The 20,819-nt window shown below is 37.1% G+C and overlaps 1 protein-coding gene across 1 annotated transcript; it reads left to right on the top strand.

The window, feature by feature from the left end:
* The first annotated feature begins 665 nt into the window (after nt 1-665).
* NUA (nuclear pore anchor) lies at nt 666-19,420 on the top strand. The gene is made up of 34 exons (XM_088883271.1): nt 666-1,254; nt 1,341-1,487; nt 1,759-1,857; nt 2,725-2,853; nt 2,974-3,066; nt 3,169-3,234; nt 3,889-3,978; nt 4,110-4,187; nt 4,955-5,064; nt 5,251-5,371; nt 5,531-5,623; nt 6,878-6,926; nt 7,563-7,666; nt 7,763-7,831; nt 8,046-8,189; nt 8,280-8,384; nt 8,471-8,584; nt 8,710-8,788; nt 9,268-9,311; nt 9,419-9,488; nt 10,723-10,829; nt 10,968-11,102; nt 11,181-11,279; nt 11,396-11,437; nt 11,526-11,579; nt 11,776-11,955; nt 12,083-12,130; nt 12,457-12,498; nt 13,757-13,831; nt 13,897-13,971; nt 14,054-14,238; nt 14,468-14,570; nt 15,386-15,502; nt 16,371-19,420. Exons 1-34 carry the CDS (start codon nt 949-951, stop codon nt 19,182-19,184), a joined length of 6,186 nt encoding a protein of 2,061 aa, XP_088739397.1. The 5' UTR covers nt 666-948; the 3' UTR covers nt 19,185-19,420.
* Nucleotides 19,421-20,819: the final 1,399 nt, after the last annotated feature.

Raw genomic sequence — 20,819 nt, 5'->3', positions numbered from 1 at the left:
TGTATTATGGATTTATGATTAATTATTTAATGTAAAAATCATTTATATTTTTACTTAAATTGATATTTGATATGATATTATTGAAAATTTTAATTTAATGAAAGTACAATCATAATTTTTATTTAAATAAAAAAAATACATTAGCTTTATACAATTAATAATAAAAAGTCACTCTCTAAGTCTCACCAGCAAATTTAAATAATTTTTGTATGGTCAATTTATTTTTATACGTTATCCGTATTAATGCATGTGAGCAAGCATATCTTCTTTTGTAATTAAGTTAAAAAAAGTTTGTTTGATTTGTAATAAGTCACTAAGAAGACAATTAAGAGTAAATATCGATTTTCGTTCAATTTTTTTTATTAATATCAATAAATTTAATAAATTAATTTAATAAAATGACCTATTTATTAAATATAAGCAAAGCTCAGAAAGTATACGTGTAATTACAATTAAGCGAAGGAAATAATTTTGTTGTATTTCAAAATTTGGGCTTGGGTCTAGATCCGTCTGTTTAGTGACCTAACCCGATATTGGAATTAATGGGTCGAATAGGCTTTAAAATAAAAGGCCCAATACTATTGGGCTTCATTTAAAGTGAAGCCCAACATTCACCGACCTCCTCAACCCCTGTCTGCGGTTCTGAGTGTAGAAATTGTAACGTTGGTTTAGATACGAACGGTCCTCTGTTTTGCTGGTAAGGGAAACGCGAAGAAGCTTTTCTAGTCTCCCTCCAACTTTCCATTTTTCGCATTCTTCCATTTGTTTATACGCTCACTTTCCGATCGCTAGGTTTTTTTTTTTGACGCTCCTGTTTGAATCCCTCGGTGCGGATAACTAGGGCACGGTTTTCAATGAAGAAAGGAAGAGGAAGAGAATAGGTGATGTTTGTAATAGGAAGATAGTTGTTTATAACTTGAGTATACATAGAACAAGAAAGAGAAGGGGATGCCGCTGTTTATTTCGGAGGAAGAATTCCAGCGGTGCTCGGGGGACGCCGGGCTGGTGGCAGAGAGGGCGGATACATTTATCCGGGAACTCTACAGTCAAATCGAGACGGTCAAGGCGGAGGCTGATGCGGCGTCCATCACCCTCGAGCAAACTTGCTCTCTCATTGAACAGAAATACGTTTCCCTTTCTGCGGAACACTCGTCCCTCCAGTCTCAGCACTCGGAACTCAACTCTTCCCTTGAACAGCGCACCTCTGAACTCGCGCAACTTCAATCCGAGAAACAGCAACTCGTGCTTCAATCTGTAAGTTTGTGCTATAACTTATTTAGGTGGGTATTAGATGATTACTAACTAGTCACACTTGTGTTTTGGGTTGGGGAAAAATAAAGATTGAGAAAGATGGAGAGATTGAGAGGCTGAAAAGGGAAGCATCAGAACTCCATAAATCAAAGAGGCAGTTGATGGAACTGTTGGAGCAAAAGGATTTGGAAGTCAGCGAGAAAAATGCCACCATTAAGAGTTATCTTGATAAGATTGTAAGTGAATTAATTGTCATACTACTATTTATGGTACTTGGAGAAATTTTAGTTGACTATGTCCTTTAACTATGTTGCTTTCTTTTTGTTGTTCGTTGAGTGGTGAAATAATTGTTGACATCACCTGTATCTATTTGGATCTTATCTTTAGTTGTATTTCTTTAAGATTTGTGTTATATCGATAATGTTGAGCAAGAACTATGCTCCATCAACAAATTATGTTTGTTTTATGAAAAACTTTACATTTATCCTTGACAACCCGGCTTTGAAGGTCAATTTGAGTGAGAATGCTGCATCAAAAGAAGCACGAGTGGCTGATCTGGAGTCTGAATTGGGACGACTGCAGGCTACATCTGCCCGTGCTTTGCAGGTGATTTGATCTCTTCTTATGTGTTATGTTTGCTTTTAAACCATGGACTAACCACTAACCATTGCTTCTGATCTTCTATTTTTATTTGCTGTCGTTACATCTACAATATTGTCATATCTAAATTCTGTGATAAATATCCATGTTTGCTGGTAAGTGGATATCTTCTTACATGATGATGTTTGCATTCAACTATGGACTAACCACTGCTTCTGATCCTTAATTTAATTTTTTTTTCCTTGTATCTACACTTTCATGGTGCATATGCATGTGGTGCATCTATCTGTCTTTCCTTTCTATAATCCTACTTTTTCTAGTGCTAGATAACTTATCAGTGAGTATATGGAAAACAGAAGTTTTCCTTTTAGGTATTGTTGGGGCCTCCTTACAGAAAATGGAACATTCTATTAAGAGTTGAATAGATTTATGCAATGATTCTATGGTTAATTCCTTGTTCAGTGCAGATGGTTCCCATTGCACTCTATACAGCAAACTATAGTTGATCGACATCTTAGTGTATCGTGAAGTGTGGACAAAGTTGTGCAGAAACAAATATTTAGCATCTGAACATTGAAAGTCAAAAGTGTACCTTGAGTTGCACTTTTTAATAAGTGAAGAGATTGTTTAATTTTTTGTTACAATTTTGCAACCTGATTAATTGTTCAAATCTACGAAGTCAAATTCTCTTAGTTGCATTTGATACTGAACTCTACTGCAAATTGCTTTTTCTCCCCCAGCATTTAGCACAACACTACCTCTCTATTTTTAGATTATGTAATGTGAAGGTAGAATTTGTCAATTCTTTTGCAGGGGCCTTTCTTCTGGGTGTGGGCTATACTAACATCATGATTTTTATTTGAATCTGAGCAGGAAAAAGAGCTTCTTGAGAGGCATAATACATGGCTTAATGAGGAGTTGACGGCTAAGGTTGACAGTCTTATCCAGCTGCGCAAAGCTCATGGAGAGCTTGAGGCTGATATGAATTCTAAGCTTGCTGATGTAAGAATCATTTTTTTGTACTCCTAACAAGGAAAAGAGGATTCAATTTTAATATAGAGTCTGATATTCTAATTGAAATGCACTTTATGACTTTAATGCGATATTTTCTCTAAATTCCAGGTAGAAAATAAATTTAAGGAGAGCTCTAGTTCATTGAAATTGCACAAGAATAGAGTGAGGGAGTTGGATGAAAAGCTTGCATCCACAGAAAGGGTGTGTTCTTTTGCATGTCCTTTCTTTTTCAAGAGACACTATGTCATTATATTTCTATTTAATTTTCCATCTCCTTATATATTTGTTAACATATTTCGCTAGGAGTTGTTGTCAACTAAGGATGCAGCTGCGGCTGCAGAGGAGCGTTTCTCTGCTGAAATAGCTACAGTAAGTTTAACCATGTAATAATGCTTGTAAATTCTCCTTAACCAGATTACCTGTATTTTTTTGGCTATTGTTTAATGATTTCTGTTCTGGCTCTAAAATTATTCTCTTCAAATGTTCTTTCCTTTTAATACTGTGAGTGTGGTTGATGCAAGAGCATCTGTATTTTCTTGGCTATTGTTTAATGATTTCTGTCCTCTGGCTTTAGAAGCATTCTCTTCAACTTGTCTTCCCTTTCAATTTTGTGATTGTGGTTGGTGCTGGAGATTATGGTGTGGGCTACTGGTTGGGTTTGCATGGGTATATTTGTAGTGGTGACGGTATGATATAATTGCTCGAGTCGGGTTTGACCTGACCTATTCTGCAACTTATTCTGAAGTAAGGTGATCAGCATAACAAAAACAAAATACGAACATCTCTTGTAAGAAACTGCCACTTTTGTCTGTGTTGTGTGTCTTGTGTGTCTGTAATGAGTCATGCTCTTCTTAGTTATTTGATGGACTTCCAAGTTATTAAAGGATATCTGGTTAAGATTTCATGTTATTGATTACATATTTTCAAGCAATGCACTGGTAAACCGTATTTTATGTGCGAACATTTTGCCATATCTATGCATTTGATAGCTGGTTTGTGTTTGAATGTTTTTTGACCACATAGGTAAGCAAGCTTGTGGACTTGTATAAGGAAAGTTCGGAGGAATGGTCCAAGAAGGCAACCGATCTTGAGGGAGTCATTAAGGCTTTAGAAGTAAGCCATGTTTATAATTATTTTGTCCAAAACTGCCGAATGACACGCAATGCACTAATTCCTCCTATGAACTTGCTTCATTAATATGCTACGTACTTTTGCTGTCTAACTCTGTTGTTGCTGCTGGTTAGACTCACTTAAATCAAATTGAAAGTGATTACAAAGATAGGCTTGAAAAGGAAGAGTCTGCAAGGAAGGAAGTGGAAAAGGTATGCCTTGTTTCATGTGCATTTTCCTCTGGTAATCATTCAGTTCTTTGTTAATAGTCGACCTCTTCTTTTCTGTAACGCCTGTTATGTAAGAAATCTAAAAGGTCAAAGACATGCATAATAGATTATGGTCGGTCCTTTTCACAATCCCAAGCTTAACATTGTTATTGTATTTTATAATTTGGTATCTGCTCCTCAGCACTAGCTCAACCTCCAGTGTCTTTTCCTTACGATCAGGATATAAACTACAGGAGCAGGAACTGATTGCATGGTTCTCCATTCTTTATATCCATTCTATTACAGTAATACTTTATTCACTAGAAAAGAATTTTGTTAGCATGTTTATTACAAGTGCACCTGGGTTACAGCAATTGGGCAGTTCTTTTATTGAACATTCACAAGATTCTGTATCTTGGAATTAGATATCTTTTGTTCACTGGCTCAATGTGTGTTTCTCAGTTCTGTCTGACCATGCACTTAACAGTCTCTGGCTCATTCACTTAATGAGTGTCTGTTGATGTCTACGTGCATTTTTTGTGTTTGTTAGGTTGCGATAGCCTTCTTGCAGAACTGCGAAGGAAAAGGAATAGAAGGCAATGGTTTTGCCTCTCTAGAAAATACTTTTTGCTCAACTTCTTTGTTGATCATAGTTGTTCACTTGTTTCAATTTGGTTTATTTTCCAGCTTTTGCCATTGTTCTTTCTGTTCTGGTAGCTAGTTATGCATCTGTGGTAACTTATGTTTACTTTTTCTTTTGGCTGGGATAGGAGTCTGCTGGTCTAAAAGAGAAGCTTCAGACTACCACAGCAGAATTGGAAACATTAAGGAAAGAAAACAAGCTACAACTTCTTCCTCTGAGTAGTTTTACAACCGACTCGTGAGTGACTCTGCAACGTCAGAAGTTTTTCTAGATAAAGTTGAATATTTTATCCTTTTGTTTTCCACTGATTTTTGCAAGACATTTTTGTCTGAATGCATTAAATAATGACAAACAAATAGCAGTTTACAACTTCCTACTAACAACTGCAAAGCTTTAATTTCTTTTCACTTTCTTTAAATCTAGGTGGGTAAACTCTGTTAATACTGATGAAATGGGTGAAGATGATCGAGCAATTGTACCTAGAATCCCTTCTGGCGTTTCGGGAACAGCATTAGCTGCTTCACTTCTCAGGGATGGGTGGACTGTGAGTTGTATTTCTGTTTTATTATTCTTGTAATAAATCTTTCGGAAACCGTAATTTTTCCCTCTATTAGCCTTTCCAACGCAAAGTATAGGATCAATATTATAAATTACTTAGCTTATCCTTTTGCACTCACTTAGTTGTTTGCATGCTTTGGTGAAGCTGGCTAAAATGTATTCCAAATACCAAGAAGCTGTTGATGCACTACGACATGAGCAACTGGGAAGAAAACAAACCCAAGCTATCTTGGAGCGTGTATGTTTTATTGAACCGTTACAAATGTCTTTGATGCCAAGTTACCTAGTTTCTATATGCTATAGTCAAATCATGCTTATTGCTAGTCCTCAGTGATGTATCTGGATCCTGATGCTGTTTTCCGTTGTCACTAACTTCAAAATTTACTGTTTGGATCATGCCCTGCTTATGCTTTTGTTCGAAGCAATTTCTGCACCTCCTTGTGCATCCTTTGATTAGCCATGAAGCTATTGTTCTCTCTTACTGTGCCTAGTGGCCAGTGTGGTGAAATTTCAGATTTAGAGATAGAAATGAACTGTGTGAATATCCTCTGAGCTGCTCTTAACTTTGCATTTATTATCAAAGCCATTTATAGATGTTTCCCTACGCATACTTTGTTAGCTGGTAAAACTTTTCTCCTGTCATTCCTGTTGTTGATTATTTTGATGTTGTAGCAAATGTTAAGATTTAGAGCTAGAAAGTCGTCACATTCTCCACGTTCTTTTCTAATTTTCTCAAATCAGGATATTGTATAAAGGAAATTCTTGATTAACTTTTGTGGTTTATATACCTGCTATGGTTGTATCTGTCGTTTCTCTTTTGATGTTTTACATCATAAAATCTGTTATGCTGACAATAAGGTTAACTTGTTACTGTTAGTTTCCAAAATTATTATATAATTGACCTGTATTTTATAGCTGTAAGGTTATTTACCACCTTAAGTATAGTTTGGACTTGGAAGAAAGTAAAACAAAGACTAAATGATAACCATGAAGCGTGGATCAAAAGAGAAAAGGATAACTGTTTTCAAGGTGAAATAGAACTTATCATTTTCCACAATCCTGAAAAGGGACTTTGTCAAGTTATTTGGAACATAATATTCTCAACAGAATGGTTCTGGGTTATAAACAGTATGGACTAGCTGGTCTGTGTATCTAGTTTGATGGTTGCTCTAGAACCTACTGCTTGCTTCTGTTTGTAGAGCTCTATTTATTTCCTTGGTACTCACATTAATTCTAGCTGCATTTGAAAAATGTTATATGCAATATAACATGGTTACTGCATGCTACCATAGATTGTGGTCACCCACAATTATATCAATGTATTTGGCTATTTTGTTGACAGATGCCAGAAAGTTGTGAAGTTGAATATCTTCTTTCCTTCTTCTTCTACCTGGCTATAAAAAATGGCTTTCCTTTAATTGCTTGATTTTCTAAGTAACGATTTGGTACTGATCTCTTTTGGTTTTCTGACCTTTATTTATGTTAACTTTAGGTGCTTTATGAAATAGAAGAAAAAGCAGGAGTGATCATGGATGAACGAGGTATTTGCTTGCTGTTATATGCTTTTTGCGGTAGGGGAAAGAATTATGTCATGATATAATTATTCCTAATGCAAGCATTGATGCCTGTTATTTTGGTCGGGTAAAGCCTGCTAACCATAAAGTTTTGCCATATTATCTTTACAAGTGGTGCCAAGATGTTTGACAAGGAAGATACACTATTTAAATTGAAGTTTATGCTTCAGGAAACAGGATAGGAAACTAATGGCTTTCTGTTCCTTCTGCATATCCTTGCTTGTTTAAAGCAAGATATATTTTTCTTTTTGGTCATGAACATGGATCATTGTTATACATATGCGAATGTGCTGATAACTATATATATCTTCTTTTGATGAGAGCTGGCATGTAGCCTGAGCTTCTGATTGATAGGTGAGGTCATTTGTTAGCCTCTTATTGTTGTATTGCCATGTCTTTTCAACTTTATTTCTTCCTTAGTTGGAAGAAAGTTTCAAAGAAGCACATAAGTGGCCTTTGAGATGTATATATATATATATGTATGTATCTAGTACCAAGCATCCATACTGTTTTCATTTGTTGGTCTTTCTTACAGTTCTACAGTCAATGTGGAAGCCCAAGAAATAAAGTTGAGCTGACAATTGAAGAAATGTCTTTTTGCAGAGGAACATGAGAGGCTTGTTGAGGCATATTCTGCTTTAAATGAAAAACTGCAGCATTCACTGTCTGAGCATTCTACTTTGCAGACAACCATTCAGGAGCTGAAGGTTTGCGCCGTGATCTTGTCTAGATTGGTACTAAAGCACATTGGTCCCTCTTGAGTATTGTCTTTGAGGTTGACACATACCCAATTCATTTTTTAGGCTAGCTTAAAGAGGCAGGAACGTGACTATGTGGTTGCTCAGAAGGAGATAGGTGACCTCCAAAAGCAGGTTTGATTTTCATGGCATCTCAATTGTTTGGTTTAAATTTGAGATATTACATTGATGTCACAGGTACATTTGCTGTGAGCTGGGTTCTGAACTGATAAACCTTCGGGAGCTTTCATTTTCATGCTTTCTAGTTTTGTGATTGTGCAGTATGTAGCCTATGCTTGTTAACATTTTTTAAAAAAACTTTCTACACCTACTTTTGTTGCTGTCTTAGGTGGCTGTCCTTTTAAAGGAGTGTCGAGATGTTCAGTTGCGTTGTGGATCTGTTGCTCGTTATAATGATGATGAGCTGATCACTGGTCCTGCTGTACCTTTGAATGCTGAATCTAATACTGAAAATATCATATCTGAACGGCTGGTATGTTTTTGTGTCATTTCCCTTTACATGCAAGTGACTTGCTTACCTAGAAACAAGGAATGATGGGTGTTGAGTCTCTTTATGTTGCAGTTGACCTTCAAGGATATAAATGGATTAGTTGAACAAAATGTCCAGTTGCGGAGTCTTGTTCGCAACCTTTCTGACCAAATTGAGGAGAAAGAAGCAGAGTTGAAGGCATTATCAAATTCCCGTTGTAGTTGCATTCATTATGCTTCATTCGAACATTATTGAGCTCACAGGTGTTCTTGTAAAATTTCCAGGATAAGTATGAGAAAGAGCTTCAGAAGCATACAGAGGAGGCTGCATCTAAAGTTAACGCAGTATTACTGAAAGCAGAGGAACAGGCAACAATGATTGAATCACTTCATAGCGCTGTAAGTTTCTCTAAGTGCTTCGTGTGTGCTTTACGTTGTGTCTATTGTTCATCATGTGATATTTCAGTATATTTTTTTAATTGACTTGTTTATGCTTTGCAAATTCTTTATTTATATGCAAATAGGTGGCGATGTACAAGAAATTATATGAAGAGGAACATAAACTTCGTGCTCATACTACTCATCCTCAAGAAGCAGTTCCAGGTTTTCCTACTTTCGTCATTTCTTTTTCTGGCTCCCTTGTGCCATTCTCTGTAATCCCTTGCTCTAGATTGCTATTTTCATGCTTTTGAGTGAACTCTTCACATGGAGTGCCTTTGGGTTGTCAATGCATCAAACATCAGTAGAAGAGTCTCTCCTGGTCTTGTTTTGTTCAACCACTAAGTTGGAAGTTGGATATCTGATGGTGAATTCTCAGTTTTTGTGTCTCCTATGTTGCTTCCTTTGGTGATGGTTGTTTGAAGGTGGGGGTGGGATAGGTGCATGCTTGGGCTAACAGCCATTTAACATCGGACAACTGCTAAGTGAGCTATGGAACAAGCTCTTGTCCATGATTTTGTTCATGATTAAGCAGATAATCTCCCTTATTTATCTAATTGGCATTGTTTTTATTTACTTTTGTTGCTTAGTTAGTAGTTCATTTGCTATCATTCTCTGACATAACTTGTGTTTTTTATGTGCAGAACGAGGAAGCATGGAGATCATGCCTTTACGTGCAATTAGTTATGTATGTCTGTAAAATTAGCTAGAGAAAAAGATTTCTTGTGGCCTGTGGCTATCATCAGTGCTGTGTCTAACTAATTCCTGTTTCTGATTACATGTTATACTTTGTAGGATTCATCAAAAGAAGTGCAAGAGCAGGCTTTGGAGCGCCTGAAGAATCTTGAAGAAGATTTAGCTAAATCTAGGCACGTCAATATTTTCTTTTCTTTTTTCTACTTTGGTCTTTCTCTCCCTGCTATCTTCATTTCGTTCTTAGTTCTATATTTTGCTTGTGGATTATATTATGTTTGTGTTTGTCAAACTTTTCATTAGTTTAACTTTCCCTTTTCCCTTGCTAATCGTCGATGTTAAAGTGATGTGCTCTTGTTATGCTCCTGTGACTAATGCTGTCTGGCAGTTCATAGTGATGGAATATTCAGATAAAGCATTAGTTGGATGTCACGATGTGGGTGCCACTAGGATCAGCAGGGGAATACAGTGCTACTATTTAAACTAGGATGGTGGAGTTAACAGCTGCTGTCATCCTATTGAAATCAGTTTGTTTGCATGCCATTGTTATATTTGAATGCATTTTTCCTGGTACATTTGATGTAATGATTGTCATGGTAGTTCATGACTCACGAGCTAGGTAGTCGAAGGCAGCACACTTACTTTTGGTCTCTTAGATCTGTGAGCTTAGGTTTCTGAATGCAGCGTGCTTATTTTTTGGTTTCTCATATCAGCCGCGGCGACCATGTGGCCTCTCAGATTGCTTTTATTAATACAGTTGAGATATTTAAATGTAGAAATAAGTGCAGCAATGATGTATAAATAATATTAGGTTCAGTTTATATGATTGCAACTGTATTAATTTTGAACAGTTGTTGCCTATTCTGTTGTCTGAGTTGTTACTCCATAATTATGTTAATGTTATCACTATTGGCAATGAAAGTACTAGTTATCGGGTGCATTGTACTATTAAACTCCTGAGAGAGAAATATGTGTTGGAGCTAACAGTTACCAGGCAGTATGTCACATTCTATTGAGTAAACACTTTGATAATTTATAAGTATTAGTAGTATTGGTGATGATTCTAGAGGCGTGAAAGTAAAAGGGTACATAGCTTGTGTGTGATTACGGGAGTTTACTGACCTTGTTTATTTGCTTGGTGAATAAGATATGTAAACTTGGAAAGATGATATTCATTTTTAGATCTGTTGGCTCAGAGTTGCCTTCCCTGCAACTTCTTGATCATAGATCTATGCCCACAAAGAATGGACGAACCTTTTCTGGTCATCTGGCGCTTCTCCAGGAACATGGCCTCTAACTGTAGTTATCTTGATCTTATTCTCTACTGGGTGCTTTTAGAAGGGATATGACTTTCTACCTCTAGTTATCTTCATTTATTCATTAATGGTTTGTATTTATTGTGCTACCCAGGAATGACATAATATCACTGCGAGCTGAACGTGACAAGTTAGCCCTAGAAGCACAATTTGCACAAGAAAAACTTGCCCGATTTATGAAGGAATTTGAGCATCAGGTTGACATGTTTGAAAGCTGTAATTTAATTTGAGCAAACACGGGATGGATGTCACGGATCTAGCACATTAGTTTCTTTAATATGTGCGCATTTAAGCTGTTGGTCTTATGTATAGAATTTGTTAATTGTTTATCTCAGAGAGAAGAACATAATGGACTTATAGCCAGAAACGTTGAGTTCTCACAGTTGGTAGTTGACTACCAGAGAAAGCTGCGTGAAAGTGCTGAGTCGGTGGATGTGTCCAATGAACTTTCGCGAAAGTTAACAATGGAGGTCGCTGCCCGCTCTCTGCCTTTTTGGTGCTATTGGATTTTCTTTTCAATGATAATGAATGTTATGTGTTCGTTACAGGTATCAATATTGAAGCATGAAAAGGAAATACTGCAGAACTCTGAAAAGAGAGCATCTGATGAAGTTCGTAGTTTGTCAGAGAGAGTTCACCGGTTGCAGGTCTTCACTTCCTTGCTTATAATATTAATGATGAAAAAGATGATGAAATGAATAAGATGTATTCATATTGTAAATGTTTTGTGCCAGCACTCATTTTAATTGTTACTTTTCTTTAGGCTAGTTTAGACACCATACAGAGTACCGAGGAAGTGCGCGAGGTAGTTTTTCTTCCATGATTTTTCTTGTCTTTGCAGTCAGTTATTGAGGATTATTCAGGATCTAACTATTATTGTCTCCACGGTCCAGGATGCCAGAGCTATTGAAAGGAGAAAGCAAGAGGAGTATATCCACAAAATTGAGGTACTGAATCCTGTTATTTTGTTGTGCATCCAACCTGTGGATGTGAAAGTTATGATTCTTGACTTTGTAGGCATGCACAAGAAGCATAATGAAAGCTTTCCTAGCCTTTTTGATCCTTTTATACGTGCGCGTTTGTGCCCATAAATGTGTAATTTCCTTTTTGGTTGGTGATGTATCCTGAAGTATTTCTATGCAGAGAGAATGGGCTGAGGCAAAGAGGGAGCTTCAAGAAGAGCGAGATAATGTTCGGAGTCTCACTCTTGAGCGTGAAAGCACCTTGAAGAATGCTTTGAGACAAGTTGAGGAATTGAATAAAGAATTGGCTAGTGCCTTGCAGTCGGTGGCAATTGCTGAGTCTAAGGCTGCAGTTGCAGAGGTCCTTACTTGGGAAACTCATTTCTATATGATAATGGGGATTATTCTTTAACATTTATTTAGTTCTTCTATTGCTTGGTCATTTAGGCTAGTAGTAGTTTTTTGACTGGTGCAAGTATTTTATCCAGGCTCGTTGCTCTGATTTGGAAAAGATTATGGAATCTGGAAGAACAAAGGTATTCTTTTTTAATTTTATGCACGTTAGAACTCCAAATAACCCCCAATCGCTGGGAAAAAGAAGAAAGAAAAAGGAAAAAAAGGCCCAGAACCAACCAGAAATAGAAGACATACAAAAGTGATATAATTAGAAAAGGATGTATCTTTATCATGATTTGGTCATTCATAATAAAGGGTGGTTGTTCGTTGGTTGTCCATATTGCTTTCCGCTGTGCAGTATTGGGAATAATTCCTTACTTTTCAGCCGCTGGGTCTTCTGTCCAAGTTTTGATTGAGCATATTGCTACTTTATTTTGAATATTGTCTCTCTTAATTTATGCTGCAGGATCGTGATGGTGCAGATGGTCCATCCTCTTCTACTGAAAAGGTAATTCTGATGATCACTTATATCTAACATTTGTTCTGTATTGATACTGACTTCTGAGCTTTACCATATTTGGTTGTTCACGTGATTTATCTGTATTTAAACAAATTAAACATCGTCCTTAACATTTCTCCGGTTTAAATAAAGAGATCAATTTGACAACGATAAAATGCATTTATTACCCCCGTCCAATCTTCACCATAGCGACGTGTAATGAGTCTGGAGTTGGAAGAAGCCTTGCTGAGAACTGGCTATAAAATTATCATGTTGCACCTGAATTCTTTCGAATCCTAAACAATTCCAAAAATTGTGTTATACCTTGTAATTGATGTTTTGCTTATCAAATTGATACAAGATAAAATTCATATGTTTCAACTAATTGTTTGATTCGATGTAAGTCCCTTTAAGTTTGAATTTAGATGAGAGTTCCATTCACGTGGGCGCTTGAAATCATCCTATTCTCTACCCATTAGGGTCCCTCAATTGGATTCAAGTGATTCTTCTTGTGGGAGTTATTCTGTTTTTTGTATTCTTTGCTCTAATTATGTATGCTAACATAATTTATTGGCATATCTCATATCTTGGCCAAATCTTTAAAACTATCTAGGATATTCATAAATAGTAGGCAAACTATTGAGAACTGTGCTACATTGAATTTAATTGAGTTATGTCATGTAATTTTAAGTATTGTAAACTTGAGTCATATTCGGATGGTGAACCTATCACCTATCAACTAAAAATGTATTTCCTCGATGTCTCTGTATTTTCCACCTATTTTTCTGTTTCTGGGCAAAATATAGGCATTAATTAGGTTGATGCCACCAAACGGGTCAACAGAATAGGAATTGCACCTTTTGGTGTATGCTAGCCTCCATCAGCACTTGAATCTGTGTTGGATTTGATGTTATTTCCTCCCATATTCTCTGTGACCCCCAATGTTCGCTTGTCTTTCAATGTATGAATATGTTACCCTTGTATAAGATCTACCAACAATGCATATTGCGGGAGTTACCTTAGACAATATCTACCAAGAATTTCAGCAAAATTCTCTTCAATTGGTCAATAGATCGTCTGGTGTAATGTTGGCTTGAATCCAAATTTTAGGCTTACAGTCATATTTTATCACATCTCATATAAATCCTAGAGCAATTTTCCTTGTCGGTTCTTTCTTATTTTACTCTAATTTAGCGCAATACACGGTGAGGCACATTCAAGATCGTTTATTAAGAATGTTGATTGAAATGTTTTTTCAATCCTTTAGATGTTGGCGAATTTCCGGGATGAAATTGAAAAATGGAGAGGGGAAGCACAGGCTAGCAAAGATCACATGCTTCAGGTATGCGAGTTATAATTTTTGTATTTTAGTTCTACATTTCAAGTGCTGAAATTCAGTTCTCTCAGTACAAGAGCATAGCGCAAGTCAATGAAGAAGCACTCAAACAGATGGAGCTGGCCCATGAGAATTTTAGAAATGAGGTACTATTGTTGCAGTTTAACTTCCACAGAATGTTCAGTAACCTCATTAGCTAGTGCCATTTAAATGGAATTTGTGTTTCAGGCTGATGAAGTTAAGAGATCTTTAGAAGCTGAGCTTCATTCACTTAGAGAACGCATCAACGAGCTTGAAAGTGAATGTAAACTGAAGACCGAGGAAGCAATTTCTGCAACTGCTGGGAAAGAAGAGGCCCTTGCTGGTGCTTTGTCTGAAATTGCTAATCTGAAGGATGATTGTTCTGTTAAAATGTGAGTTATGTTGGTTGGTATTATCACCCAATGTAGTTCGGTTAACTTTTCTGGCAAGGTTTGATTATTATAAAGTTTGTGCCATATGATGATACAGTGAGTTGAAATTTATTAATTTTTTAAGGTAGAGATAGACCCACACTTGGCTCAAAGTTGGGACAAAATATTTAGATATTATGATCTTATATGTCCAATTGACATAGGTTTGTTGCTTGTTCTTGTAAACTAGGTCACAGATTGTGGTAATGGAATCAAGAATCTCTGCCTTAAAAGAGGATTTGGAGAGAGAGCACCAAAGATGGCGAAGTGCTCAAGATAATTATGAAAGACAGGTTCCGTTAATTTCATATCGTTTGGCTTTCTGCAGGTTATATGATTTATCTTTATTCATCATAAAAGCTAAAGTGAATCAGGTTGCGGTTACTATGTCAGTCGTGTTAATTAGGTCTTGAAATTTGTGTTTTGATATTATGTCCTGTGGAGCTTAGGTGCTTCTTGAGAAAAAATGAAATTCAGCTTGGTGGATGAGCTTGTGTTTAACTTGCTGTAGAAAATTTTATTTTCCTTTTTATGGCCAGATTCTCACAGTTTGACTGAATTATGCGAAAAGATATCCTGTTTTATTTACACATGCAAGGGCACAAGCTTTCTCTTGAATTTTGCTAGTTTCATTTTGCTCCTAGTCTACTATACACCTTATGAATCATGACAAATTGTTTCCTTCTTGATTATATGAACCCTGCATGACATCCCCCAGAAAAAAAATAAAAAATCAACTTCCCAACATGCATGCATCATGGAATTGATAGATGGAAGCCTTTATCTTGGTTTTGGTTTGTACCTTATGTTGTGTAGGGAATTGTTTCCAGTAAGTTGGGAGAAATATAGTGATTGGCATCATCAACATCTAATAAATGGTTTGTATGGGATTGAATACTCCCAAATCAAGTTATATTTTCCTCCCTTTCCCGCAGGAGAATCACGTTTCTAAAAAGATTGATTCCATTGGTTTAGCAATTTTCAACCTCCTCAAGTTGCCTGTTTGTTTACGTGCGCATGTATCATGTTTCTTGTTCTCAATCTCAGTGATTTTGCTAAAACAAAGTATAAACCCTGTTTCTTTATGGTTTTGGTTATATTTATCCAGGTTATTCTACAGTCAGAAACAATTCAAGAGTTGACAAAAACATCACAAGCTTTGGCTTCAGCTCAAGAAGAGACAACTGAGCTCCGTAAAGTGGTGGATGCTCTCAAAACTGAAAACGTATGATTTTTATCTATTGCATTTCACTTCTTGTCTTGTATTTCTGCTTAGTTCTAGTTAAACTATCTTGCATGCATAATGGGACTACTAGGATTGGCGGTAGGGTAGAGGATATTAAGGCCTATATTTGGACCTTGAGTTTGAATGAGCTAATTGAAAAGCATTGGAACATAAAGCTAAAAGCTGTTGATTATGCGTGTTAGTACTCAGAAGCTCTATTTGAAAGAGTTGGTCTCTTTTTTCCTTTTCTGGTTGGGAGGAGGTAGACAACCTAAGTGTGATATAAGTGCAAATCATCACATCAAGAATGACTTAATACCATCCCAGAGAAAAGGTAATGACTTAATTATGATTTACGTGTGAAGATATCTCGAGTCAACTGCAGGGAAATCATATTGGAACCTTGGGCTTCTCCTGTGCCTTTTCCTTTGATAGTAACTATAGAAAACTAAGAGAACCTATACCTGGATAGGTATTTCACCTGACTGTGGATGAAATATATTTCTTCCTCTTCATTTCTTACGATAAATGATTAATCTGAAAAAGACTAAAGTTATAAATTATATGGACAATGTGTGCTGTCAATTAAAAAAGATTCATGTAGTAGACTAATAAATAATTGGTAATTATTGACAAAAAGCATGGTGAAGCTTTTACCTTGCAATGAGGACTGGGAGGTGAGGTCTTGATGAATATCTGCCTTATTGATGCGGAGGGTGGAACCGAGGGTTGTGTTTTACTAGTTGGCGATGCACCAATGTACCATTGATTATGTGTTTCTTCCAAGTTATGGTTCACTGACTTTTATTGTTCTGCAGTTATTTTGAAAGAATTGTACAATTGAGATCTTATCTGCTTATATGTGCAGATTGACCTGAAGTCGAAATGGGAAATAGAAAAGTTAGCTATAGAAGCTTATAAGAATGAAGCAGATAAGAAATACAGTGAAGTCAATGAACTGAACAAGATGCTTCACAGTCGACTTGAGGCCTTGCACATCAGATTAGCAGAGAAGGAACGTGGAATAGCTTCTGGAAGCAGTTCCCAGAGTTTTGCTGATGATGATGGGCTGCAAAATGTGGTGAATTATCTTCGACGGACAAAGGAAATAGCTGAAACAGAGATCTCATTGTTGAAGCAAGAAAAGCTACGTTTGCAATCTCAGCTAGAGGTTGCTTTGAAGTCAGCTGAGAATGCACAAACATCGCTAAATACAGAGCTAGCAAAAGCACGAGCATCTTTATTCACAGATGACGAGTTCAAGTCTCTTCAACTACAGGTTAGAGAACTAACTTTACTTCGTGAAAGCAACATGCAGCTCAGAGAGGAGAATCGGCATAACTTTGAAGAATGCCAGAAGCTTCGTGAAGCATTGCAGAATGTTAGGATTGAAACGGAGAATTTGGAGAAGCTTCTTAGAGATAGAGACACTGAGTTGGAAGGTTATAGAAAGGAAATTGAAATTCTAAAGATGGAAAAAGTGCATCTTGAAAAGAGAACTGATGAGTTGGTGGAGAAGTGCAATAATGTTGATCTTGATGATTACAATCGTCTGAAAGAATCTTTTCAGCAAATTCAGGTCAGTTTAAGAGAGAGAGATTCACAGTTAGAGGAAACTAAGAAACTTTTATCAGAAAAGCAGGATGCTATATCACTTTTAGAGCGAGACCTTGCCAGAAGCAGAACAGAATTGAACGAAAGAGAGACGAGGATTAATGAAATCTTGCAAGCTGAGGCTTCTCTGAAGTCTGAGGCTGAAAAAATGAGGCGACTAAGTCTTCAGGCAAGGAGAAAGTCTGAACAATTATTGAAGGAAAAAGAGGAGATGAGCAAAGAAATGCAGGCCTTTTCCAAACAATTAGAGGAGGCCAGACAGGTAAAAAGAAATACAGTGGACCTTGCAGGTGAACAGGCTCTGAGGGAAAAGGAGAAGGAGAAAGACACCAGAATACAAATTCTGGAGAAAACACTTGAGAGGCACAGGGAGGACCTGAAGAAGGAGAAGGAAGATCATCATAAAGAAAAAGAAAAAAGTCAGAAGATACGGAAAACAATTATTGAATCTCGTGAGATTGTTACTCAGCAGAAGACAAAGCTCTCAGACGAGCTGAAGAAGCATAAAGAAGCTTTGAGAGCGCTTCAAGATGAAGTGGAGAAATTGAAGAACTCCGGAGGTAGTCAGACGGAAAGTACATCTGTGGGCCAAGATTTTTCCAGTACTCTTTTGGAGGACTTTGCCTCTGCATATTACCAGGCTGTAGAGAATTTTGAACAGGTTGCACAACCAGCTTGTGGCGAGCTAGATTCTGCCACCACTGACACTCCTCTGGATAATGCATCATCTGCTGGTGCTCCGGTTGGTCAAGCAGTCACTTCATTGACTCAAACCCCTGCAGTGTCAGCTGCAAATATTCCTCCGACTAGAACAAATGAAGAGAGAAGACTTGCTGTAGCTAAGGCAAACATTAAAATGGGAAGGAAACTAGTCCGTCCTAATATTACAAAGCCCAAGGAACCTCAAGGTGATGTGGAGATGTCAGAAGCAGATGAGTCTAACATCGGGTTGTCATCCCAGAATACAGAAAGTCAAGGAAATGTAACTGGCCTGGCAACAGCGTCTGCGCGTAAACGCCCATCAGCTTCAGTTTCTTCTGATCTGCAAGATGAGATGCTAGCTCCAGAAGAAACAAGCTCTGATACGCCAGCTCCTCTGCTGAAAAAGTCAAAAGCTTCAGAGAGCGCACAAGAGGGTGGTGAAGAACCATCAGCTGCTCCTGTGAAGCTTTCGGAAGTTGTACCCATTGAGGAATCATCAGATGATGCCGGAAACCTTCAGCAAGGCATTAATAAGGAGGAGCATGCTGATGCTGAAAGGGAAGATTTTGAGACTGCAGGTGAGCAAGTGGAAGAGCCAACAACGGATGAACAAACTCAGGCCGAGCTATTGAGCGACACAGGTGAAGTTGCAGAAGAAAAACTGGACAAACCAAGTGAAACTCTGGTATCTGATGATCAATTGAGAGATCAAACTGAACAGGACATCCAGCAAATAGTTACAGAATCTGGTGGTGAGAGAGAAGAGGGAGAACTTGTTGCGGACTTTGCTGATAATGATGGTGATAGCAATGTATTTAATGAGATGGGGGCCTCTGAAATTGGAGAATTTCAGCCAGAACAATCCGTAGAACGGGAGAATTCTCCCATTGCTGAACCATTAGCTTCAGCGAGCTTAGAAGCAGGGGAGATTGATCCTTCTGAAACCCCAGAGGAAGATAAGAATGTTGACATGACTGAGAGCATGCTTGATAGTTCTATTAAGCTTAATAATAATGCGGATCAAATTGCAGAAACGAGTCAGGTCCCTGGATCTTCTATTGCGACTACCACTGATGAAGTGTCAGTTAGCACTTCTGTTGATGCCGCCGGGTCTTCAGAACAAGGTGGGTCTGCTCCTACATCTTCAGAACAAGGTGGGCCTGCTCCCACACCAGATGCAGGTGCGAAACCAGTATCACCTCTGAATAGCTCAACGACCATTAATCTACAGGAGAGAGCAAGGCAAAGAGCACATCTGAGACAGGCTGGCTTGATTGCTTCTTCCCCCAGCAGAGCCCGTGGCAGGGCCATCCGTGGTCGTGGTGCACGTGGTGGCCGTACTCCACGTGGGCAATCACCTTCCTAGGAAGGTCAGTACTTGATCCTGGTTTTACTTTTGATTGATACTATGTCGATTATCCCATAGAGGAGAATCCTGGAAGCTGGAAAGATTTTAACTTTTAGCGGTGTTGATGAATTCATGTTTTAGATGTGCTCATATTATGTAATGATTTCTTTAAATTTCATCTCATTTTTGTTTCTGTGGTTTTAAGCGTATTTATGTATTCATCCATCTTATCTATCAATGATGTGTGTGTATTAGATGTGGTTTCTTTTAATTTCATTTCATTCTTCTTTTCCTCTGTACTCTCCCATCTTATAAATCAGTGATTTTGTGTGTGAATATTCGCTAGATGTCTCATTTATTCTTTTGTGTTTTTCCCTTCGCGTCCATTTTTGTTGGTCCGCATGGTTGTAATTGAGGAGATAAAGAACTCACACGCGTGATCGTCAAAGTTGAAAACGAAAAGTGACCAGCTAGGCTATGTTTGGTTGACCCTTTATTCTTTTCTACAAAATATGTTACATCTCCCCGTTCTCTTTTTCCAAAATAAAATGCTTCTTGTACTCTATACCCCCGGGATATCAAAAATCTTCCGATGAAAATATTAAAAATCATCTCTGTATTACGAATAAATATTCACACCGCTTCTTGGTTAGTTTGAGTTTATTTTTTATTAAAACAATTATTAAAATGTCTCTTCTAGTCAATCAGTCAAATTAGGTTTATTAATGCATTTAGTTTATAATATATATAGTTTATAACTATTAAGATATATTTATAATATATATAATTATAATTTATAAAAAAATATTATATCAAAATAATAATCATAATCCGCCCCCCCCCCCCCCCCCCCGCCAAACCCACTTATCGGCCCCTGCCTCGCCCCCTCCCCCAATCCCTGCCTCACCCCCATGCCCATACTTTTCCTTCACCCCCACACAGTCCGACCTCCTCCCCCCTTCCCACCCACCCTTCCTCACCCAAATTTTGGTGATGATCGTCGCCCGGGGTGATAAGGGTGTGGTCTGCCGCCGTTGCCACTATTTCTTTTAATATATAAATTAATTAATTAAAATAATATTTTATTGTATAAATAATTAAATACTTATTATATAAAATAATATTTTATTATTATAATATTGTATATATCAGATGTGAGAGAATGGTAAAAATATATATAAAAAAAAAGGTATTTTTATAGTCAATTCGCAGTCAAAGCGTGTGTGATCTAATTTTTGTATGTGGTTTTTTTTTTTTTTAACTTTATTATATATCACTGGGGGGTAATTGACACTTCAATTTTTATAAGGAGTTTTTTGAATATTTCTGTTATCATAGGGGGTTCCTGAAATTTTTCCCTCTATATATACTTAGTCATCGAAGCACATTCCATCCGCGTGTATAACTTAATTTTTTATTATATTAATCTAATATGAAAATGCAAGAAGATAAAGCGAATAACTAATAAAAATTGATTAAGTGAATTGACTTTAATTATGCATGAATAAAAGAGTATTGTTAGAATTCTTAAGCAGATGGTGAAAAATGAGTATACTTGAGGGTACTTTAGTTGACGACATATATGTTGTTTACCAATTGTAGTTCTAAATTATTTTAAAAGGTATTTGAAATTTGTTTCAATTACAAATATAT

This window comes from Sesamum indicum, linkage group LG8 (genome assembly GCF_026168435.1).
Source record: "Sesamum indicum cultivar Baizhima isolate 11 linkage group LG8, ASM2616843v1, whole genome shotgun sequence".
Lineage (NCBI taxonomy): Eukaryota > Viridiplantae > Streptophyta > Magnoliopsida > Lamiales > Pedaliaceae > Sesamum > Sesamum indicum.
Note: the sequence above shows the minus strand (reverse complement) of the source record. Positions and strands in the feature narration are given on the sequence as shown.

Coding starts and splice junctions, on each gene's coding strand:
- NUA (XM_088883271.1), top strand. CDS start 949: ATGCCGCTGTTTATTTCGGAGGAAGAATTCCAGCGGTGCTCGGGGGAC. Junction 12,499..13,756: donor CATCCTCTTCTACTGAAAAG/GTAATTCTGATG, acceptor TCAATCCTTTAG/ATGTTGGCGAATTTCCGGGA. Junction 14,571..15,385: donor AAGATAATTATGAAAGACAG/GTTCCGTTAATT, acceptor ATATTTATCCAG/GTTATTCTACAGTCAGAAAC.